Source organism: Staurois parvus, unplaced genomic scaffold, assembly GCF_062004578.1.
Source record: "Staurois parvus isolate SC_StPar_1 unplaced genomic scaffold, SC_StPar_1.0 ptg000586l, whole genome shotgun sequence".
NCBI lineage: Eukaryota > Metazoa > Chordata > Amphibia > Anura > Ranidae > Staurois > Staurois parvus.
This window is the reverse complement of record NW_028318382.1, coordinates 4,325,378-4,347,890: the sequence shown is the minus strand read 5'-3', so window position 1 is coordinate 4,347,890 and position 22,513 is coordinate 4,325,378. Positions and strand designations below refer to the sequence as shown.

Here is a 22,513-nt window from a genome sequence, read left to right as displayed (position 1 = left end):
GCAATGGCAGATTACTCTTACTACAGGTTTCATTTAAAGGCAAACTAAACACGTTTTAGTGAGTTAAGATTTTAACCAATTCAGCTTTTACCCCCTTCATGACCAGGCCATTTTTTTTGCTATTCAGCACTGCGCTACTTTAACTGGTAATTTGCGCAGTCATGCAGCGCTGTACCCAAATTAAATTTGGATCATTTTTTTCTTTACACAAATAGAGCTTTTTTTTTTGGGTGGTATTTGAACACCACTGAGTTTTTTCTTCATACATTTAGGACAAAATGTGTTCTGCTACATCTTTGGTGAAAAAAAATCCCAGTAAGCGTATATTGATTGGTATGTGTGAAAGTTATAGCTTCCATGAACTATGGTATATATACTGGAATTATTATTTATATTTCGTACTACTAATGGCGGTGATCAGCGATTTATAGTGGGACTGTGATAGTGCAGCTGGCAATCTGACACAAACTGCCACTGACCTCACCAGTGACAATAAATCAGTGATAATACTATACACTGAATCAGAATCAGAAAATGTATTGCCATTTTACAATAACAATCATAAAATGAAACACAGTTGTAACGCTCTCACATTAAAAAAAGGAATTCCATGCTCAACATAAAAACACTTAACCAAAAATAGCGTAAATACCGTAGTAAAAACATTACTCCCAATTCATTTATTCCACAAGGCCTCTAGCATTCAAGAGCCACATTGTCACTGTACTAATGACACTGGCTGGGAAGGGGTTAACATCTTGGGTAATCAAGGGATTAAATGTGTGCCTAACAATGTGTAATAAGTGTATTATGTGATACTTTTTACTAAATATCTGTTTTCTTCTCCGTTCTCTGCAGGGAGAAGCAGCAGATACATTGCTCTCTCTGTACAGAGCCCTGTGTTGATTGTCAACACAATGCTCTAGGCCAGGGGTGAGCAACTGTGGCCCTCCAGCTGTTGTAGAACTACAAGTCCCATGAGGCATTGCAAAACTGACAGTTACAAGCATAACTCCCAAAGGCAGAGGCATGATGGGACTTGTAGTTCACCAACAGCTGGAGGGCCACAGTTGCCCACCCCTGCTCTAGGCTGTGATTAGTTATAGCCAATCAGCAAATCCTGGCCATGAATCACTGGCTGAGACCTAATGACTAACTCCTGCAGTGTACCATCACAGATGGAGTTGGTAGATGGGGGCACGTGTGTGCCCTGTACCCGGAAGAGGCCAGTGACATACAGGTACAGTACATTGTGAGCGGGCAGACTGCAAGTGTTTAAAATATTATTTTCTCCGTGAAGCAGTTTTTCAAAACTTTTTTTTTTTTTACTTCTTGTTCAATACTTTAAAAAGGGGTATGTCATAATTCAGGTTTGTAGAATTTTCATCTAGTAGCTACATGCATGTCTGACCCATTTAGGACCCTGCTGAAATAACAGGATAAGACACCTCTTGTCATACTAAGCACTATAACTATATATGTACTGAGCAAGTATGTACATAGATAAGTAAAGCCAATGCAGAACCTGATCACATTTTTCACCTTGCAATATTTAAAACAGTGTTACTGTCAAAAGAAATAGACATGCCATCACAGCATGAGAGTGCATTAAAAGCTATAAAAAGGAGGTTTTGTCTGGTCACCAAAAAAAAAAGACAGCCACAGTATACTGTACCTACATACTGTACATGAGTGATAACTTTCAGAATTTTGCAGTACTGTCTACTTACCACAAGATGGCAGTAATACCTGGATTTTGTGAGTGCTTCTTCACTGATTAGAGATGCTAGGATGTGGTTTGTTTTCAGCTTCATGCTCATGTTCTGTGTGTTGTATTGACCAGCCTTTCTCAACCAGGGTGCCTTAAGGCTTCTTCAGGGGTGCCTTGGCAAAATGCACAAAAATTGTACACAAGCCAGCAGGTGGATCAATCCTGCTTTTTAGTGCACAAAGTTACAGGTTTTTATTGCGCACTTTTATGACTTTCTAGCTGCCAGCATCCTAACAACTAATGACATCATCAGTTGAGAAGGAGGACATCGGGTGCATGCACATCATCCTTGTTTGGCCCTCCCCTGCCCCTCTCCATCAGCACTGGGGTCACATTAGTAGAGTGTGGGAGAGAAAATGAGAGTCACACTGGAATACTAGTCAGTACCAGTGTGCAAAGGTATGCTTGCGTTGGAAAAATAAATCACCTCTAACGTTGGGTGTACTGGAAGTGTGGAGAATAGTTTTTTAAATTTTAGATTGGGGTGCCTTGAGATTGTGCAGAATTTTAAAGGGTGCCTTGAACGAAAAAGGTTGAGAAACACTGCTATAGACCATGCAGTAGGTTGTGCTTCAAGTGAAATAAGAAAGCATAAAAACAAATCTGTTGTGCTGCATATCACATGATCCTTGGCTATCTGCTTGCTGTGAATTCCATTAATGTCAAATTGAACAATATATGGAGATGAAACTTCTCTGCAAGTTTTCCATCGTTGTTACTGTGGTCTGCTGCTGTCACACTATGTAGATTGTGCTTGGCACCCAACCAGGGTTCACCTTATATATATTTTTCAGGACCGCAGCTAAGAGCTCATATAAAGTAACATGCAATTTAGAAAAACATACAGTATGGGCAGAATAAATAAAGTTTTATTTAATTAGAGTTAGTTCACACAGGCGTTGTAATTTAAAGTGGTTGTAAAGGCAGAAGTTTTTTTTATCTTCATGCATGAAGGTAAAAAACCATTGTGTGCAGCTCCACCTTGAGCCCCCATCCAGCTATGTGCATGAGAGTCTCTGCTCTCTCCGGGGGCTCTCCCTTTGCTGAAACATCCCTGCTAGTGAGCTAATGAGGAGAGAGAGGGGGTGGGGCCCAGCCCCGACTCTGTGTATGAATGGACATGCTCAGGTGCGAGCCTGCTTGGGTGCCCTCATAGCAAGCTGCTTGCTCTGAGGTCACTCAGCAGGAGAGAGGGACGAGGAGCAAGTAGAGGAGGATCCGGGTTAATCTGTGCAAAACCACTGAACAGAGCAGGTAAGTATATCATGTTTTGTTATTTAAAAAAAATGCCTTTTAATATCACTTTAAGGCTCCATGTACACGAGACGTTTGGAAAACACTTCTGAACGATGGAAACTGACTGCTGGAAAACGTAGGTTAAAAAACATCTGTTTAGCCGCGTTTGCATACCGCATTTATGCGCGTTTGCGTTTTAGAAGCGTTTTTTAAAGATAACCTCAGGAGACCTTCCAAAATGCCCAGAATGCACTGTAAAAAAACTGTAAAAATTAAGGATTTCAGACATTTTTAGAGAAATAGGGAGAGCAGAAGCAGAGAGAGCAGTATTTGTTGAGATTAGCTGTCTTTTTTTTTTTTTTTTTTGTGGTGTTTGAATGTGTTCCAGCTCATTTCTGTGCAGAAATTATTGCAGCAGTGTCTAACAACATATTTTCTTTCATGCGAAACCTCAAAGTATGGTGTACCAGGTTCATTTGAGTACCGAGAAAACGCTTTGCATGCATTTTTCCTAAGGAAAAAAGGCTCTGGGCAGCATCTGGAAATGGAAGAGTTAAAAAAAAATTTCCTAACGCAAATGCTTATAAACGTGTAAATGACATAGTGTATATGGACACATAGAAAAATATTAGGGAGAGTTCAGGGGCTGCTTAAAAAAAAAAAAAAAAAAAAACACGCAGAAAAGCTTCTAAACGTGAGTTTATCAGCCGCAGTGTACATGGAGCCTAAAGTGGTTGTAAACCTGAGATATGAAATATGAACAAAGCATAGCAAAGCATTGTCCAGTGTGTACTTGTCTTAATTAAGAGCACTAAGTGTCATTTCTCTCTGCTGCTTCTTTCTTCTCTTATCTGTATGAGTCAAATCTGACAAGTTTTCCTGATACCAAGAGAAAAAAGGTGAAAGGAAAAGGACCTCCAACCCTCCTAGATTGTAAGCTCCAAGGCGCAATCCCTCTTGTATTGAACTGTATCATTGCTGTATTGTCTCCCGTTAATTGTAAAGCGCTGAGCAAACTGTTGGTGCTATATAAATCCTGTATAATAATATTAATAACACACAGCCTGTGATTGACAGCTTCAGCTCTGTTCCAGTGTGCTGTGGAGGAGGGTTTGTCCATTCCCTTCATTCAGCTATTAGAGCTCCCTTCACTGAGTTCTGCAGCGTGTAATTTCAGCTCTCCACCCCGTTTGCTGAAAGCACAGATAAGCTGTATAAATTCCGGACGGTGAACAGATGTAGAGAAGAGAGGACTGTAGACAGACAACTTGTGTGGGAGGATTTGTTTCATCTCTGTGTATCCCAGTCACTTCACTGGGTGTATATAAGGGTTTAGAACCACTTTAAGGCACTCGTGCTGGCAGTTGCTCAATGATCTCATCCAGTCCAGTGCTTGAACTATAACGCTACATTGTACATGAGGACAGAGAGGGCCTGCCCACAACCCAGAGCATTGAAGAAAAGGAGAGAACTCTGAAATCTGCTGGATTGAGGAGTAAGGTTAACTATTACACCTTATTCTTGGGCAGCACAGTGACTAAATGGTTAGCACTTCCGCCTGGCAGTACTAGGGTCGTTGGTTCGAATCCCAACCACGGCACCACCTGCCTGGAGTTTGCATGTTCTCCCTGTGCTTGCGTGGGTTTGCTCTGGGTACTCCGGTTTTTTCCCACACTCCAAAGACATGCTGGTAGGTTAATTGGCTCCTGTCTAAATTGTCCCTAGTATGTGTATGTATGAATGTAAGTTAGGGACCTTAGATTGTACACCCCTTGAGGGTTAGGGACTGATGTGAATGTAATATATATATATATATATATATAGATAGATAGATAGATAGATAGATAGTACGTTCACATCAGTCCCTAACCCTCAAGGGGTGTACAATCTAAGGTCCCTAACTCACATTCGTGTGCGTGCGTGTGTGCGTGTGTGCGTGCGTGTGTGCGTGCGTGTGTGCGTGCGTGTGTGTGTGTGTGTGTGTGTGTGTGTGTAAAGCGCTGCGTAAATTGATGGCACTATATAAGTACCTGAAATAAATAAATTCTTCTGCCCCTAGACTTAACAAGCAAGGGTGTTTTTTTGTGAAATTCTAAGAGTTCAGTTTTTAAGAAAGCAGGGAATTTCTGAGAAGCGGAGAAGAACAATGGAATGAAGACTTCAGAGGACTCAGTATTAAACCCAGATGAATCTATATTTAGTCTAATTTAAACTCTCCTATAGGATTGAAAATATGCACCCGTCATCAGCAGTTAGCATCCAGTGCTCAAAGCCTTCATGATGGGGCTGAAACGCAATGGTTATTTTTTTATGATTGAATTGTGAACAATTAAAAACATTTTAGGCTCCCGCTTGGTTTGATATTCTATAAGTCCACATGTTGAGCCTCTCCTGGGTTCCCATCGAGGAAGGCCTGTTTGCTTTGGGAGTTGCTTTGTTAGAGCCAGTGAGCTTGTTTGAAAATCTCTGTGCATTCAAATTTTGAATGTACTTTGCAATCCCAGGCCTCTTACATATTATATTATACTCAAGTGAACAGGCTGCTTTCCTGGAAAACAAAGTCTTCCCGTGCAGAAGGGCAGCGCCTGCACTTTTCAGGGTTACCTGCTTGTTTTATGCCTAGGGGACTGGGTAAAGCAGTACTTCTTACCTGATCTTCCACTCTTGCAGGCTTCTTTGTGCTGCTAGACCAGTTTGTGCAACCTCTTCTCTCCTCACCAGTACATAAATTCCAATGGCATCATCTTATCCCCCCCCAAATCACCCCATTCCATATCCAAATTCCTAGTTTCTATCCGTTCTCATCATTATCTATCTATATCCCTTCTATATCCTTCTCTCTGTCGGGAACTCCATTAGAACTCCCTCTAATACTCTTACACCTATATTCCAGCCAAATACAGATATCTTTTAGATGTTTTGAAAATTAACAGTCTACTCCATGTTTTCCTAAATTTTTCTATTCTATCTTCCTCAGTATGACACAACATCCTGTAAATATTATCCACTTTGTTAACTCAGTCATTTATTCTTGGTGGATGTGGGCCTTGCCAAAATTTGGTAATCAAGCTCTTAGCCGCACTGATTAGATGATATAGTACCCTGTTCTTATGTAGTTTTACTAAAGGTTCAAATTTATAAAATAAACATGTCCATGGGTCTCTCTGTACAGTAATCCCACATATTTCCTGAATATATTGTAATATTCCCTTCTAGAAATCCTGTATTTTTGGGCAATCCCACCATATTTATTTATTTCAGGTACTTATATAGAGCTGTCAATTTACGCAGTGCTTTTACATATATATTGTACATTCACATCAGTCCCTAACCCTCAAGGGGTGTACAATCTAAGGTCCCTGACTCACATTCATACGTACACTATGGACAATTTAGACCAGATCCAATTAACCTACCTGCATGTCTTTGGAGTGTGGGAGGAAACTGGAGTACCCGGAGGAAAGCCACGCAGGCACAGGGAGAACATGCAAACTCCAGGCAGGTGGTGCCGTGGCTGGGATTCGAACCAACGACCCTAGTACTGCCAGGCGGAAATGCTAACCACTAAGCCACTAGTGGCGCCCATTGTGCCGCCACTAAGCCACTGTGCCTGCCACCATATGTGTACCGTTGTTCCCTTTTCCCCACATCCTATCCAACATAAATGTGAAACATCTACTTGTTTATGTGCCTTACTCGGTGTAATTTACCATCTAGCCAAACATTTGTAATTCATTTCAACTGTGCTCATGTTCGTCACCTCATGTGTTTAAATATTTTTTTCTTTTGTTGCTCATTCAATTTTGTTCCAAGCTCCTGTTCCCCTTTTTCCAAGAACTGGATAGGATCGGTACCCTCTATGTGCATAAGAATCTTATCAATCCTGGAGGTGCCTTGTTTAGGAACTTTAGTTACATTCAGCAGTTTTTGAAATGGATACAGATCCTCGACGTCCTCCATGGTTGTGGAAGCATTGAGACAAAATGACCTAATTACTGCCACTCATCTAATGTGAAAAAAAAATATATTTTTTTTTTTTGCTTTAAGTCTGAAAATGTGTGCAATTTCCCTGTATTCAGTATATCCTTCAAACGTGCATTCTTATCTTTAATTCATTTCCCAGAAATATTATCCTTCCCCAGGGAGAAATGCTCAGTTTCCGCCAAGGGAATCATAACTGAATTGTATTTCCATCCCTTTTGCTTATACATTCTATCCCAAACAAAAACTGTAGCTGCTGACTTTTAAAAAACAGCCACTTACCTGTCCCTCGGTCCAGCGGTGTGTCCCCTGCAGCCCGTTTCACCGGCCATCCTGTATTCCAGGAGGCCGGCATCTTCAGTGTGGGCACCCGGCTGTGATAGCTTGCAGCTTCACAGCCAAGTACCCACTGCGAAATTGCGAGTAGCGCTGCGCTTCATGAATGGTCCTGTAGTCTTCTGGGACCTATCACGTGCCCCAAAAGACTACAGCGAGGGAGGGAGGACCACTTCCGCTTCCGATCGCCTAGGCCAGGGGTAGGCAACCTGCGGCTCTCTAACTGTTATGTAACTACTTTTCCCATGAGGCATTGCACCATTACAAAACTGACAGTTACAGCTATGGCAGAGGCATGATGGAACTTGTAGTCCTGCAACAGCTGGAGAGCCACAGGTTGCCTATCCCTGGCGTAGGTGATCAGACTGGAAGTGGGAGCGGATACCTGTCAAGTTTGCATACCCCCCCCCCCCCAAAGGTGCCAATCCTTAATGGGGAGCGGGAGAGCAGTCCTTAAAGCGGAACCTCTCCTTTTGGGTGGAGCTCTGCTTTAAGACTTTCTTTGTCAGTGGTCTATTATCCACATCTAATGTGTGATTATTTATGTGGTACCCAAACCATCTTTCCTAACTGTGCCTTACTCAAAATCCTTTCCATATTCACCCAAATTTTCCCTTATGAATTAAATATCCAGTCTATTATTTGTGATAATATCACCGCTTGATAATATTTCTTAACATTAGTCATACCCAAGCCACCATTCCCTTTTGCCCTACGCAGTACCTCATACCTAATTTCTGCAACTTCTTCTCTCCTACACATTGGTGGTCTAAGTGCAAAACCAGTGCAGGTCCCATAACCCTGCATTGGATGTGGGGATGCTAAGGGATGGTCCATTGCTGTAACCGAGGAGGAGGCACCGCTTGCCTAGGAAGATGTTTAAATCTGAACTCCGGGAAATCTAAGCTTTGTTTCTAACAGCCATATCTTCTGTGTCCTTCTGTGACCCTGCCTGAACACTGAATGCTTTAGAACACCAGGCTTCTACTGTGTAAAAAAAAAAAAAAAAAATTATTTATATATATATATATATATATATATATATATATATATATATATATATATAATTTTTTTTTTTTTTTTTAAAGAAAAATTATTCGACCATTAATACAGAGAAAGAAGAGTTCTATTTGGCTCTTTAATTATTACAAACACAATTACATATATTTTAGTCATGGTCTGGTAAATTGCCAAACATCTGTATGGTTTACCACTAGCTCTGGCAGATGGCTACAATCTGGCTGGGATGCTGCTGGAAGGCTCGTTGATGATACCCCTCTCCCTGACGTCACCTCCTCTGGCTCTTTTTTCCAGAGCTGTGCCCTAAAGGTAGTTTTAGCAAGTCTCCCTGTATGATAACTTTCAGTAATTAGAGGATGATCCCCTGTGTCTGCTGTAGTCTCCTCAGTTGTCTAGGTTGCCCTTCCTAGTCCCCACAGGAAATGTGGAAAGTGTGAGTGGCCTGAGTGAAGAGGCCTGTGTATGAAATCTGCACGGAGAGTGATCTCTGAGGAGAGCGCTTTCATCTTCTTACATTCCACACACATGCCTGACTAGCCCTGAGGATTCCTAAACCCTTCACGTCCCTGACAGGTGACCCTGAAGGCCCATTACACACACCTCTCTAGATAGCTGAGCTTAACGTGTTCTCAATAATGTAAGTGACTCTTTCTTCTGGCATAACTGCAATGTCAGGAATCTGCACTCTGGAATGTTACTTAAAGCAATATGAAACCTGAAAGCAAACGTTTATTATATTTCAGCTTACCAATTCTTGGATATGATGGCTGCACTAGTTTTCTTTTTTAGGCTTTTGTTCTTTTTATTTTGATCTGGTGATTCAGCCAGTAAGTCTGTTGTTTTTCAGCAGTACAAACTCCCCATAGCAGTTTTTTTCCTTTTGGGATAAAGGTTTTAGAAAAATGAATAAAAGCTGACCATTGTAAGCACCCCTGTTAGTTGTAAATGTTTTGTCTCAACCCTCTAACTGCAACTTTTGTTGGAAAGCTTGGACTGTTAAAGGAAATTTGAAAAAAATGGACCCTCACCTCGTAAAACAAGTATATGTAAACCTTCACCTCGTAAAACAACCCATACAGTTTAAAAAAAAAAAGAAAGGTAAAACATTTGTGTGTGTATATATTTAAAAAACATTATAAATACCCTTTCCCCTTTTTATTATACATAATCGCATTCTGTCTGTTCTCAGCTGCATAACAGCTGGGGGAGGAGAAACAGCAGTAGACCGAACTTCCCAATGAAAGGCTGTGCAGGGGGGGGGGGGGGTGTCAGGACACGTCTGATCATTGGAGGAGAACACACTGAGTTCACAACACAGCTAGAGAACTGACCACGCTGCGCTTTGATACCTAGTGTGGAGAGCAAAGGGCTAGCAGGAACACCAGGGATTTCACACAAAGGAAGCAATACAAAGAGAACAGGATACTTTTTCATAAATGTACATGGTACAGCAGGCACATATCCGGGATATGAAATGTTGGGTTTACATATCCTCCAATAAGACTGTGTTACAGGGAGTCCAGGAGAACATACTTAGAGGTGCTGGTAACTTTCAAACTTGCACATAAAGGAAAGGAAAGCTGTGTGTGCCAAACCTTATGGGGATCTACAGACACTAGTTCTCCATTAGATGTGCTCTCCTTGTGATAGACAGCCTGCTGTTGCCTATATACACCCACTACCTGCTGTCAATCACAAAGATATATTGGATATGATGGGGAACTAGTGTCTCAGCTTACCCATGAGGCTCTGTCGACTGTCAGCATCACTGGTTGCTAAGAGCTTGTTGGCTGTAAAGCCAGCCAAGTTTATAAAAAACAGTGACAGGTGAAGGGGGGAGGAGCTAGTGGCAGCAAGTATGCAGCTTCCTACACAGCAAACAGAGACAGGAACTCTGCCTGTCTCTGCATGCCAAATTATAGTAGGTCTTAATTAGCTCCTGTTAAGTCATCTATGAAATGAAGGCAATTATTTTTGAATTGGTAATAGCACCACTTTTTAAACCTGGTGCTAATAACTATTTGAATTTGTCGTGGTGGTAAAACTACCAAAACTGTCGGCAGGGATTTCTTAATCTGGAGCAATCCTTTTTAAAGGGCCATACTGTAACCAGCGTACACACAGAGATGGACGCGGTTCAACCATTTTGGCTTCAACCTCCATCTTGGCAAAGGGGTTCCATCTTGGCAAACCATCCTGACAAACATATTTCCTCCTCATTCTCCCCCTCCCTCTCTGAGAGTCACAGCAACATTTGGCCAGTGTGTGTGTGTGTGTGTGTGTGTGTGTGTGTGTGTGTGTTAGGAGTGTCACAGGAGGCCAGGGCCCAGAAGGGGGCTAGGAGCTATCAAGTCCCCAAGGGAGCTGGGGCCTAGCTGTCCAAAGAACCTGTGCAATGTAACACCTCGTATAAGATAAGGCAAGCTTTCCCAGGAGTTCAAAGAACATTCCCAGGAAACACGACCAGATAACCTTTGTTAAAATCCATTTTTCCCCTATGTCTCCTATCTTGGAATATGAGAGACTTATATAAAAACCGGACATATCGTCATATGGCTAAGTGGAGACGAACATTTTGGTAGGTCACTCGCCTTGTCTCGAATACATAGGAAAGCCGAAAAGTAGATCTTGTGAACCATGCAGTGTATAATTTCATATTTAATATCTAATCATTCCTCAGACGTGTTTGCATAATAATCTACCCGTGGGTGGAGTGTCACTTACGCATATGAAAAGTTATGAGCCAAAGTATGAACTATAAGAGATTTTGGCTGTAGTTTAGGTCCACGCCCAGACGATCCCTCCCTACACGGGGTATTGGTCCTTGACTTCAGAGACACCCCCTGCTAGGGAACTACAAAAATGGGCTGTCAGGCCTAAGAAAGTTAAGTTGAAGAAGTCTGCCATTTTAACATCAGTACTACCTGGGGAGACCCGTGCCCTTTCCTTTCGCTCTGAAACTTGGATCTGCTAACCCAGGACTTTGGCAAGTACCTTAACCCTTTCACCTCTCTCTGATATCTCTTTGCTGTGCTGTTGGTCTCTGTATTTTTCTATATATATCTTAGTTACATCTTTTTCTGTAAATATTTTTTATTGCACCCGTTTGACCTTTTAGTAATAAATCTTTCCTTCTGAAAGTGTTGAACTGTTTCTATAGCTCTTAATTGCAATTTACGAATTCCTGCCTCTAAAAGAGACGCTACTGTGTTTGTTTAACCCTCTGTATAACCAGCCTGCGGTGACCGTTTTATACAGACAATTATCTCAACCATTATTGTGTTATAGCTAATATCGCTGATTTTCTTCTTTCTCTGTGCAAAAAGGAGGTGGTGGCAGTGTGAAGGGTTAATTGCGTAATTAACCTGACCCAGTAACAATCGCATTCAGGCTGCTGGTGCATCGATTGTGGTCCAATAAGCTGGAAAATCGTTGTGCAGGGTGCAGCTGAGTGTGGCATTGTTACACACGTCACAGCGCGGTTTTAGATTGGCTAGTCCTTCAGTCACGAGTTTAGTGAGAAGGGCTGGGGTCTTACGCTGTGTTCGTGACACATACCACCAAAACAGTTTTGTTAGGGCTTTATTTAACTCCCCTGCATTTGTCCTAATAAAGTGTAAACTGCAGTGATCTATGGCACCCTAATTTTAAAATACTACAGTCAGATTAGTGAAAGATTATGTTTTGATTTTTGGTTGCTACACATAACTTCAATTTTACACACCATTGCTTTTTCTGCTGCATTATTTATTGAATGAGCTAGCCAGTAAAAAAAATGCACTTCTGAGCACTGAGATGAAAATAAGGATGGGTCTGCTTTCTGAATGTATGCTGTGTGGCTACTTGTATCACTGCTAATGTACCACAAATCTGATTCTGACTTGGTATTGACACTTTCATCTGAGTGTTTGTATGTGAGGGACAGCAAGCCTACAGTGGGTATAAACCATAAACAATGCTGCGCTACATACAAACTAATTTATGTGAATGTGGAATCCAACATCTCAAATCAAAATTGTGACAATAATAATGACCATATAAATCTATACGTGCTTACTGATAATCAAAATATCAAATAAATCACCCAAAAAGATGAAAAACACAAAACTATATCTATATGTATGTGCATAAAGGAATACACATACATATAATTAAATCACACGTGCATATTGTGAAGTGAAAAAATATAAATAACCATAATAATGGTACACGCAAAAAACAAAAGTCCAAAAATAGAATGTTGTAGGTGAACAAAACAGTAAAAGGTGTTTCCAAATGATACTGTAAGTAACCACAGGTGAAACAAATCGTGCAGGTATCTGGGTGTATATAGATCTTATGAATCCAACCACCTTCTGGATTAGCCTCTCACCTCATCCCTTCGACCCTTGCGGGTCAAAGAGCAGTAATGGATCCCTCTCACAGATCCTCCAGGCACCAAAGCACTCCAAAACCGCTTTTCAGGATTTAATATTCCCACTCAGGCTCTTCTCCAGGAAAAGTTGAAATATCAATCTCTCAGAATGAGACAAAGGAATCCTCCCATAGTGTAGTATATTTATTATACCATAGGAACATATAATCTCTTATAAAAACGAACTTACGTAGCAGCCAGTCCACATTAGAACCTCATGCTTTCAGATGAGGATATATCTGTTGGGTGTACAGCTGGATACACAGGTGTACTAAGATGGCCGCCACGCCGGAAATACGTCACCGCGCTACGCCGACGCGTTACGTCACAATGTCACGTGACTTCATCAGGGCTCTGATGAAGTCACGTGACATTGTGACGTAACGCGTCGGCGTAGCGCGGTGACGTATTTCCGGCGTGGCGGCCATCTTAGTACACCTGTGTATCCAGCTGTACACCCAACAGATATATCCTCATCTGAAAGCATGAGGTTCTAATGTGGACTTGCTGCTACGTAAGTTCGTTTTTATAAGAGATTATATGTTCCTATGGTATAATAAATATACTACACTATGGGAGGATTCCTTTGTCTCATTCTGAGAGATTGATATTTCAACTTTTCCTGGAGAAGAGCCTGAGTGGGAATATTAAATCCTGAAAAGCGGTTTTGGAGTGCTTTGGTGCCTGGAGGATCTGTGAGAGGGATCCATTACTGCTCTTTGACCCGCAAGGGTCGAAGGGATGAGGTGAGAGGCTAATCCAGAAGGTGGTTGGATTCATAAGATCTATATACACCCAGATACCTGCACGATTTGTTTCACCTGTGGTTACTTACAGTATCATTTGGAAACACCTTTTACTGTTTTGTTCACCTACAACATTCTATTTTTGGACTTTTGTTTTTTGCGTGTACCATTATTATGGTTATTTATATTTTTTCACTTCACAATATGCACGTGTGATTTAATTATATGTATGTGTATTCCTTTATGCACATACATATAGATATAGTTTTGTGTTTTTCATCTTTTTGGGTGATTTATTTGATATTTTGATTATCAGTAAGCACGTATAGATTTATATGGTCATTATTATTGTCACAATTTTGATTTGAGATGTTGGATTCCACATTCACATAAATTAGTTTGTATGTAGCGCAGCATTGTTTATGGTTTATATTCACTTGATCACTGGTATATGATCTAATGCTAGCAGCTTCTTTGGGGTTTATACATTTATTTATTTTGGTTTAATTATTTTAAACACACATTTGGAGCGCAGGAGGGTCACACCACTATTGTTAAGCCTACAGTGGGTGTTTTTGTTAATAACTCCCAACTTGCCAACAAACTTGGGCTTGATGAGCTGGTGCACTACATCTTTGCCTGGAATAAAAACTGAAGACCTAAGCAGTAGACTAGGCTCCTAGTTTATATCGCAAGGCTTACACTCCAAACAAAAATGGAAATTAACATTAATCAGGCTAAATCAGTGTATATCAGTACATGTTAAGCCATGCATAGGTATATGTTTACATAATCTCGTCTTAGAATCCTATGAACAGCCATCATCCATGTACTCATTAAAGGTGCAATTACCTGGAGAGGTTTGACATTCATCCTAATTGCTATCTTAACTTAGATTCTTTGCTTTGGAGATGGATTGATGAATGGTGAAATATTCTTCCTGTTTATTATGTCTGCTATATACATGAAGGAAACCAGTAATTGCTTTGTCTTTTACAGACACGTATGACTGTTTTCTACATTGGCCTGCTCGCTCTTCTCCCTGGTGACATACACAGGAATCCAGATGTAATAGCTCGTGTAGGTTTACATGTCCTACATTGACTTCCCCACCAATGTATTCGTGGGCTCGGAGTCAGCCTGGGGGGGATGTTATGAGGCACTAGAGTACCACAACATATTTATGCTATTCCTGAGAAAAAATGGAAGCTGTATTAAATGGAAGCTATAGTGTGTTTTCAGTAGCTACAGATTATAAATAGTTATTTTGAAGTTTTCTTAAAATGAAATGGCGGGAGGGAAGGTTGCGGAGGAAGATTTTGAAATAATGTGTAAGCCTGAAAGAATTATGACAAACTTACCCTTGGGCTTTACATTGGTATGTGCAGTAGGTATTTGGTTCTTTTACAGATCTTTCACTCTATTTCCAGTTATCCTTCTCAATGTTTCTGACTGCTCTACAGAAGCGTCAATTTTACACATATGGTGGGACTGCACAAAGGGTAAAAGGTTCTGGACCTGGTTCTACCCGCTCTATACACAGTTACTGGCATTTTTCTGCAAGGACCCCTATGAGGCCCTCCTCAGTAAAAAACCTGAGGTCTGTAAAGTTACTCAATTTAAGTTCATAATCCATATCCTGTATAACTCAATCCACAGCTGCAAAAAAGTGTGATTATCTGAGCATGGAAGACCCCAACAACGCACTTTGCAGAGGTCAAAACCTGGTTTCATATGTTTTATGGAAAAGTGTATGCTGATACAGAACTATACTATGTCCACATTTTGAGGAAGAATATGGATGCCATGGATTGAGTTCTTAATGCCTTCTACCCAGGGCTGAATTAACATAGGGGCTACTGGAGCTGCAGCTCCAGGCCCCTAAATTAATTTAGGCCCATCGTAGCTGGGTCCCAGAGAGAAGCTGAGAGCCAGAACAGGCTTCGGCACTTGACTCCAGTAGCGGTGTGGTAGTGCAGCCACCAGTGACATCCGCATCTCTTGCGGAGTGCCAGCGATCGCACCTATGCCCAGCAGCCAGCATCTACCTGCCTGTCCCACTAACTCACAGTAGAGTGAACTGAAGCCACCTACTCTTCCTTGGCTCTGATGTTTACATGGATACAGAGGGAGGAGGCTGGACACCGCTGTGTCTGAGCTGTGCTGATCTGAGGTCTGTAGTAAGTACAGTGTAGATGAAAACTTGCTGGGAAGGGGGACCCAGTGACAGAGAAGGGGGAGGGGGGTTAAGGTAACACTTAATAGGGGTGATTTGGGGGGTTATGAGAGGACTTGTGCTAGAAGGGGGGGTTGGGTTTGAAATCCCCTCCCTCTTAGTCCTGACCCCCCCCCCCTCCCCAGCACAAGTCTGCTCCCAAAGCGCCCCCCCTCAGTACATATCCTCTCCCCAGTACATATCTGACCGCTCCTCCTCACCTAGCAGATGGCCCCTCCCCTCCCAAAACACCCCCAGTAGATATCTGACCCCCCTCCACCCCAACGTCTAGCACAAGTCCTCTATACTCCCAAAGGGACCCGCCCAGCACATATCCAAAATCTGGGTTTTGTTTAACTATGCCCTTTAAGCCCCTTTCACTATAAAGTTTGGCCGCACTCACTTTTGTTCCTCATTCTCAGATTGATTTGAAAGTTGGGAAGAATGCTTTCACCTCAGGGAGCACAGTGAAGCATTGCCCCTAAGGAAGTTTGGCAAATAAAATGCCAGACTTCCCAGGCATTACACCTGTCCAGCTGTGCCCTTTCAAGTATGGCGACCAGTAAGAGAAGAGTTGGGATATGTCATCATATTCTAAATCTGCTCCACTGCTGCCTCTTTCCATAAAAAGGCCCACCAAATCCTCAGCACCAGAACCTGCTTCTACCTTCAACCCGGACTCTCTAACAATAGAGTGCAAGAATGCCTTCCATTTATATGCAGGTTAGATGTGACCATAGTAATTGCCCTACTTTTGGGAACAAGACTACATAACCCACAGTGAATACTTTCCTAAACCCCTGCCTTGACACCACTACTTACTTTACCTCCCTTCCTCTTTCTCCTTTCCACTTCACACCTCCTTTTTCTTTTTATTCCCTTTTCTCCTAATCTTTGCAATTCCAAACACCCCATTTCCAAATATGCTTCTACTGTGTGCTCACCACAGTAAAGCAAGGATAGAAACCCTAATTGGAGCTGCCCCCATGCTTGCATATAGCTACAAACTATGCAAGATCAGTTAGCATGGTTGAACCAGGCATGCGAAGACTGGGGGCCAAGAGGGTAAAGGACACACAAAAGTAAAAGTAGCACTACATGAATATAAAATATGTTCTGCATCCACTTTCTGGGTGTACGTGTGTTGTTTAAGGGGACAACTGTTGCAAGTACCATGATAAATCGTAGATATTTTCAAAATTCTCAAGCTGGGCATACACATAGCAGTTTGGTGAAGTGATCAAAATCTCAATTCCATTTTTAGTCAAAATCTCTAAGCAGTCTAAGTATATATAATGGTGGGTTTGGAATGCCCTGATTTAGCCCAGCAATAAAAACCTTATCACCTACAAAATTTCTGTATTTTGGTTTTTTTTTGTATTTGATTTAGTCTTTCCATAAACTCTCAGAGTGGTCATACACATATCAGTTTGTGATTAATCTAGGAATGAACAAACTCCTGGGTATGGTATGACTTTCAAAAGTGATCTATTAAAAATGATCTTTTTATAGATCTATAGTATGATCGGTTGTGTGACACACACACAGGTATTCGTTCAATTGATCAGAAATGATCAATAAACATCCACCATGGCCAATTTGACTTGGTAGTGTCAATATTGATCAGAAGCTTATTAAACCAATCAAATGGAGAGTCTGTGACTTATTACAGTTATTTTATTAGTGTGTACAATCGCTTGTCTAACAAACACATATCCGTTTGATCAATCAGAAATGATCAATAAAATACCACCATACGTAATCACCAGCATTAGTATCCAAGGAAGCTCTCTATACCGATTGAATGAAGGGTGTGTGGTTTCCAGTTTTTATTCAATTTGATCCTTTTTAGTTGCATTCAATGATTGCTATTAATGATCATATCAATATGCATGTGGTAATCTTTTAAAGCTCTTTATTTATTGTTCAGTTTTACGCTACAATCAGCCAAATTCTTGTGGGCCATCAAATTCATTGATTAGATTTACTTAGGGATGCAATTATAAACCAGTGAATCTGGTTCTCCCAAAACACTTACTGCAGTTGAATCTTCCAGGTACATGTGGCTTGAATGACAATGATTGACCACCAGTGAATGTTTGATAAAAGTCACATTTACCGCTTTATAAATATGAACTCAAGTGTCTGTAGTTACATTCGTATGCGTGATTCCTGTTGAATGAAAAGTGGTTTAAATTGACTGAAAGATGTTACAGTTATGGTCGTTTTCATATTTGAATGTCCATTATTGCAGATGCAGGGTTTGCAGACATACAAAAAGGTTGCAGATCCCTAGTTCAGGTATATCCAAGAACTAAAATGTGATATCTTGTATTATAAATCCAGTGTCCTTGTAACCACCTGTGTTCTCAACTGAAATCTAAGCTTCTCCAGTTGCATTATATTGCATTTTTGTTTTTGGATTTAGATACAGGGATGGAGTCCGCTTGACTTACATTTGATGTGTATATTATTCTTTTTAGCAGAGGAGTAACTAGAAACTTCAGGGCCCCCTTGAACTCCCCCGTTCGATCCCGAGGCCCTTCCTTCTGAGCCCAGTGGCGGAATGCCAGGGTCCAGTCAAAGTGTTACCTTTGTGACCCTGGTAGTTCCGCCACTGGTGTCAGTAGTTTTTTATTTTTGTCGTTTTATTTTTTTTATTATTTTTGACCATTTTTTCAGGACCTCGTTGTGGGGCTTTCGTGAGATATCGGGGTCTAAACAGCCTCATTCTCCATCTCTGCAGTCTCAGCTGCATAGAATGAGTGAACAGGAATAGCTCTGTACAGAGCTTCCCGTCCATTCACAAACTGAAGCATAGTAGACACAGTTTACTATGATTCAATTATTAATAAACAGAGTCAGTGATCAATATCGATCACTGATTTTGTCTATTTAAACAAGGGAAGGGCCGTTAGATGGCATATATTTACTGGCCCCTTCTTCGTTCTTCATCCTGACAGAATCCCCCAGCTCTGCAGGGTTCCCTTCTGCCAGAGCTGCAGGGGATAAGGGGGGGCCAAGAGAGGGCACAAGGGCCCGGGGACTGCAGAAGGAAGCTGGATAGGAGGAGCATATAAACTGATACTTTCCATGTTCCTCCTGCAGGCGTTGAATGCCTGCAGAGGGGAGAGGAGGAGTCAAGGGCACTCACCGGGCTACAAGAGGAACATGGAGGGGATCAGTTCCTGTATGCCACCAACCCTCCTTTCCAGAAATACAGGGGAGCTGCATGAGGCAAGGTCGCAATTGAAACCCCTTTACTTACGCCCCTGCATTTTAGAACCTGTTTGCGAAGTCTCCTCTTTCTGCAGCTAATCCTTTTATCTCAACAGTTGTAAGTGCTTCAGTTGATATACAGATAACACTAGAAGGTAAACCTGAAAATCTGTATGTAACATAATCATGAAAATATGGTCCAGTAAGCATATGCAGTGTGAAAGTTGAATCTGAAATGACCGAGGGTAAAATAATAACTCCAAATGTATTCTACTCTATTATAAATGTTAATACTACATTTTAAAGATGTTTAATGTAGTAAATGTCAGCACTTAGAACATTTTGCACTGACAAAACCAGTCCTTAATTCTGTGAAGTGTCACTTGCCAAGTGGTTTTCTTCCAGTAAGCCATACATATCCAGAGTACATTGGCTGTCATACATTGCTGGAATAAATTGAAGAACCAGACTTCCCAGACAGACATACTTCACCTGCCAACTCTCTTCTTCTAGGTATTTCAGAGCTTGCCACCACCCCGGAGAAAGCCAGTGACTACATCTCTCCACTGCTCAATTTTGCTGCCAGCCATATACCGCGGGATAAGCACAAAGAGACCCCGCTTTATATCCTGTGCACAGCAGGGCTCCGAATCCTGACTGAGAGGTGAGAATAGCCATTCTTTCTGTAGACTTCATTATAAAGGTTTTCTGGTCCTATTGCGAATTAACAAATACCTATTGGTCAGAAGGCAGCTTATCTTGCTATATCCTCACAGTATGTGAAATAACATCCAAGACTTTACTTTCCTCCTGCATTTGAGTGAGCTGGCAGCAAAAGAGCAGTAAATCTTCTGCCAATATTACAGAGGATAACCAGGATATAGACCTTATTGCTTATCTATCAGCAATGAATTAGTATTGCTGATGTGAGTGCCATGCATTGCTCTTGCTGTCGAAGACGTCAGTAAATGGGTACCTGCTGTATAATTCATATTATATCACAGATTAATTTGCTGAGTAATACAGTTATTAGTGTCTAGTTCCACCAATAAACATACCTGGCAGATTCATAGAATTTACTGGTTCTAAAGGTGGCCATACACCAAACATTTGGATGCGAGCCCACCAGCTAGTTTCTAAATGTCAGTTCTCCTTAAGATAGTAATTAAACATGCATGCTCCTAATGCCAGAACATGCATGTTTATGCCCCAATCAGAAATACCCAATTCCATTTTCAGGGAATGATGGTGCAAGGAAATCCTGAACATCTCCATGAACCTTGATTAGACGTAACTATAATGCCGCGCTCCTACTATAAATACTTAATAATGTATTGTATATCACTCGTATATATCAATAAACTAAATAAATTAATAATATATAATAAATATTAATACAAATCAATAAATTAATTAATGTGATATAGTGAATGAAAATCAAATCATAAATATGCTAAATTGTGCCATTAGTGCTCAAACAATATTGTCCATGCCATATTCCAATTTCATGATTAAATAAAAAGTCTTTTATATCTTTGTGCAAAAGTGCATACAGAAATGAACAGTCTTATATATCTTTGTGCAAAATGTGCAATGTGCAGGTGAACTCCTTAATCCCTCTTTCCAGGTGCCGTGTAGTCTCAATATGTGCTCACCTTAATATTTGCCCAAATGAATTTAGGCAAATAGATTTGTAGTCCTTCTAGGACTGGTGGGATAGTGCTCCTTTATGCAGTATTCCAGATGGATGTGCAGACCTGCTCAGATCCTCCTCCTATAATCTCCTCTTAAATCATCCACGTGGCCACTCATAGATAGATTTTTGAAAAGGGGGTATCAGTATCTCCTATTTCCCCTCCTGGGAACACCTCCTTCTTAAGAAGGAGTACAAGTCTATTTGCCTAAATTCATTTGGGCAAATATTAAGGTGAGCACATATTGAGACTACACGGCACCTGGAAAGAGGGATTAAGGAGTTCACCTGCACATTGCACATTTTGCACAAAGATATATAAGACTGTTCATTTCTGTATGCACTTTTGCACAAAGATATAAAAGACTTTTTATTTAATCATGAAATTGGAATATGGCATGGACAATATTGTTTGAGCACTAATGGCACAATTTAGCATATTTATGATTTGATTTTCATTCACTATATCACATTAATTAATTTATTGATTTGTATTAATATTTATTATATATTATTAATTTATTTAGTTTATTGATATATACGAGTGATATACAGTACATTATTAAGTATTTATAGTAGGAGCGCGGCATTATAGTTACGTCTAATCAATTTACATATACACAATTAAGTGAGTTTGTGAAAGTGCCAGCGCACCTAACACAACAGGTAGTTCACTACCACCTATTGCACATATTATACTGAACATCTGAGACATAGTAGCTCATAAGTATTCACTTTTTAATTGTAGATTTTATTCTCCATGAACCTTGATTTGCAGTGGGTGTCTGCTCTGATCTGCCCATAAACTCATTGTTTGTAACCAGAATTGGCTTAATGTCACCAAATTGGGCAAGGACATCTATTATACAAGATACAGAAGGGTCTTGTCTTCTGACCAACTTACTGTGAGCTGCTGTTTGCAGCCAAGTGGATATTTTTGCTTTGTTGGATGTAATAATGAAAGCATCTATTTCAGCCTCTCAACCTTTTTGATCCAGAGGAACCATTGGAACAATGTTCAGGTCTCAGGGAACCCCTGCTAAATTGAATTTTTAAGGGGTAAATGAGAAGAATTCCGCCCTTACTTTGGTGGTCAGAATGTCACCTTTGCAGATAACTAAAAATTTCACTAGTGTCCTGCTAATGGCTTTTCCAAGTGGTAGTGCATAACAAAACTATGCAGGCACCATCAAATGGGAGATCAGTCAGCGGCAGCACAAGGAATACACTAGAGCAGTGGTTCTTAATATTTTTTGTGTCCCCTTGAACCCCATGATGATACAAATTTAAATGGTAAACATGGGCCAACAATGAGTTAGGAGATGCTTAGTGGTCAATGCTAAAAGCAGTATAAGCATTTTCTCTCAATTCTTTCAATGGGAAACCATTCATTGGGACAGGGGGAGGGTTATAAAGTGAATGTAAATGTTTTTATCTGGCCCTCATGGACTCCTGAAACCTATCCATGGACCATTCAGGGGTCCATGGAACCAGTTTAAGAACCCCGGCACTAGAGTAACCCTAGGGTTCCGCAGAACCTTAGTTGAGAATGGCTAATCTAATTGGTATTCTATATTAGGAGCCTCTGAACATTGTTCTTGCTATAAGTGGGCTGTCAGAAGCTACCAAAAGCACAGGTACAATGTAAAGAAAACCTAGTTTTATTTAAATAAACTAAACTTTAGTTAGCCATGCATAGCAGGCATCTAGATGTCCTTACACACACAAACACCATTTAGAGGTCCCATTTAGACCTGCTGTCTCCTGCTTCGTGTGCCTGATTATCAGTTCATTCTTTTGATGGACAGTCCCCAGTAGTAGGGGGTATGGTGGAAGAAGATATGACCAAATGCACCTTATGAACCAATGTTGCTGTTTGCAT

At 40.9% G+C, this 22,513-nt stretch overlaps 1 protein-coding gene across 3 annotated transcripts in view; it reads left to right on the top strand.

Annotated features, from left to right (window-relative positions):
• ENTPD4 (ectonucleoside triphosphate diphosphohydrolase 4) overlaps positions 1–22,513 on the top strand; it is a 91,348-nt gene that overhangs the window by 27,265 nt on the left and 41,570 nt on the right. For all 3 annotated transcript variants that reach the window (XM_089692483.1, XM_089692481.1, XM_089692482.1), the window contains one exon: positions 19,452–19,602. In XM_089692483.1, the coding sequence (XP_089548609.1) occupies positions 19,452–19,602 (151 nt within the window). The remainder of the gene's footprint in view (positions 1–19,451; positions 19,603–22,513) is intronic.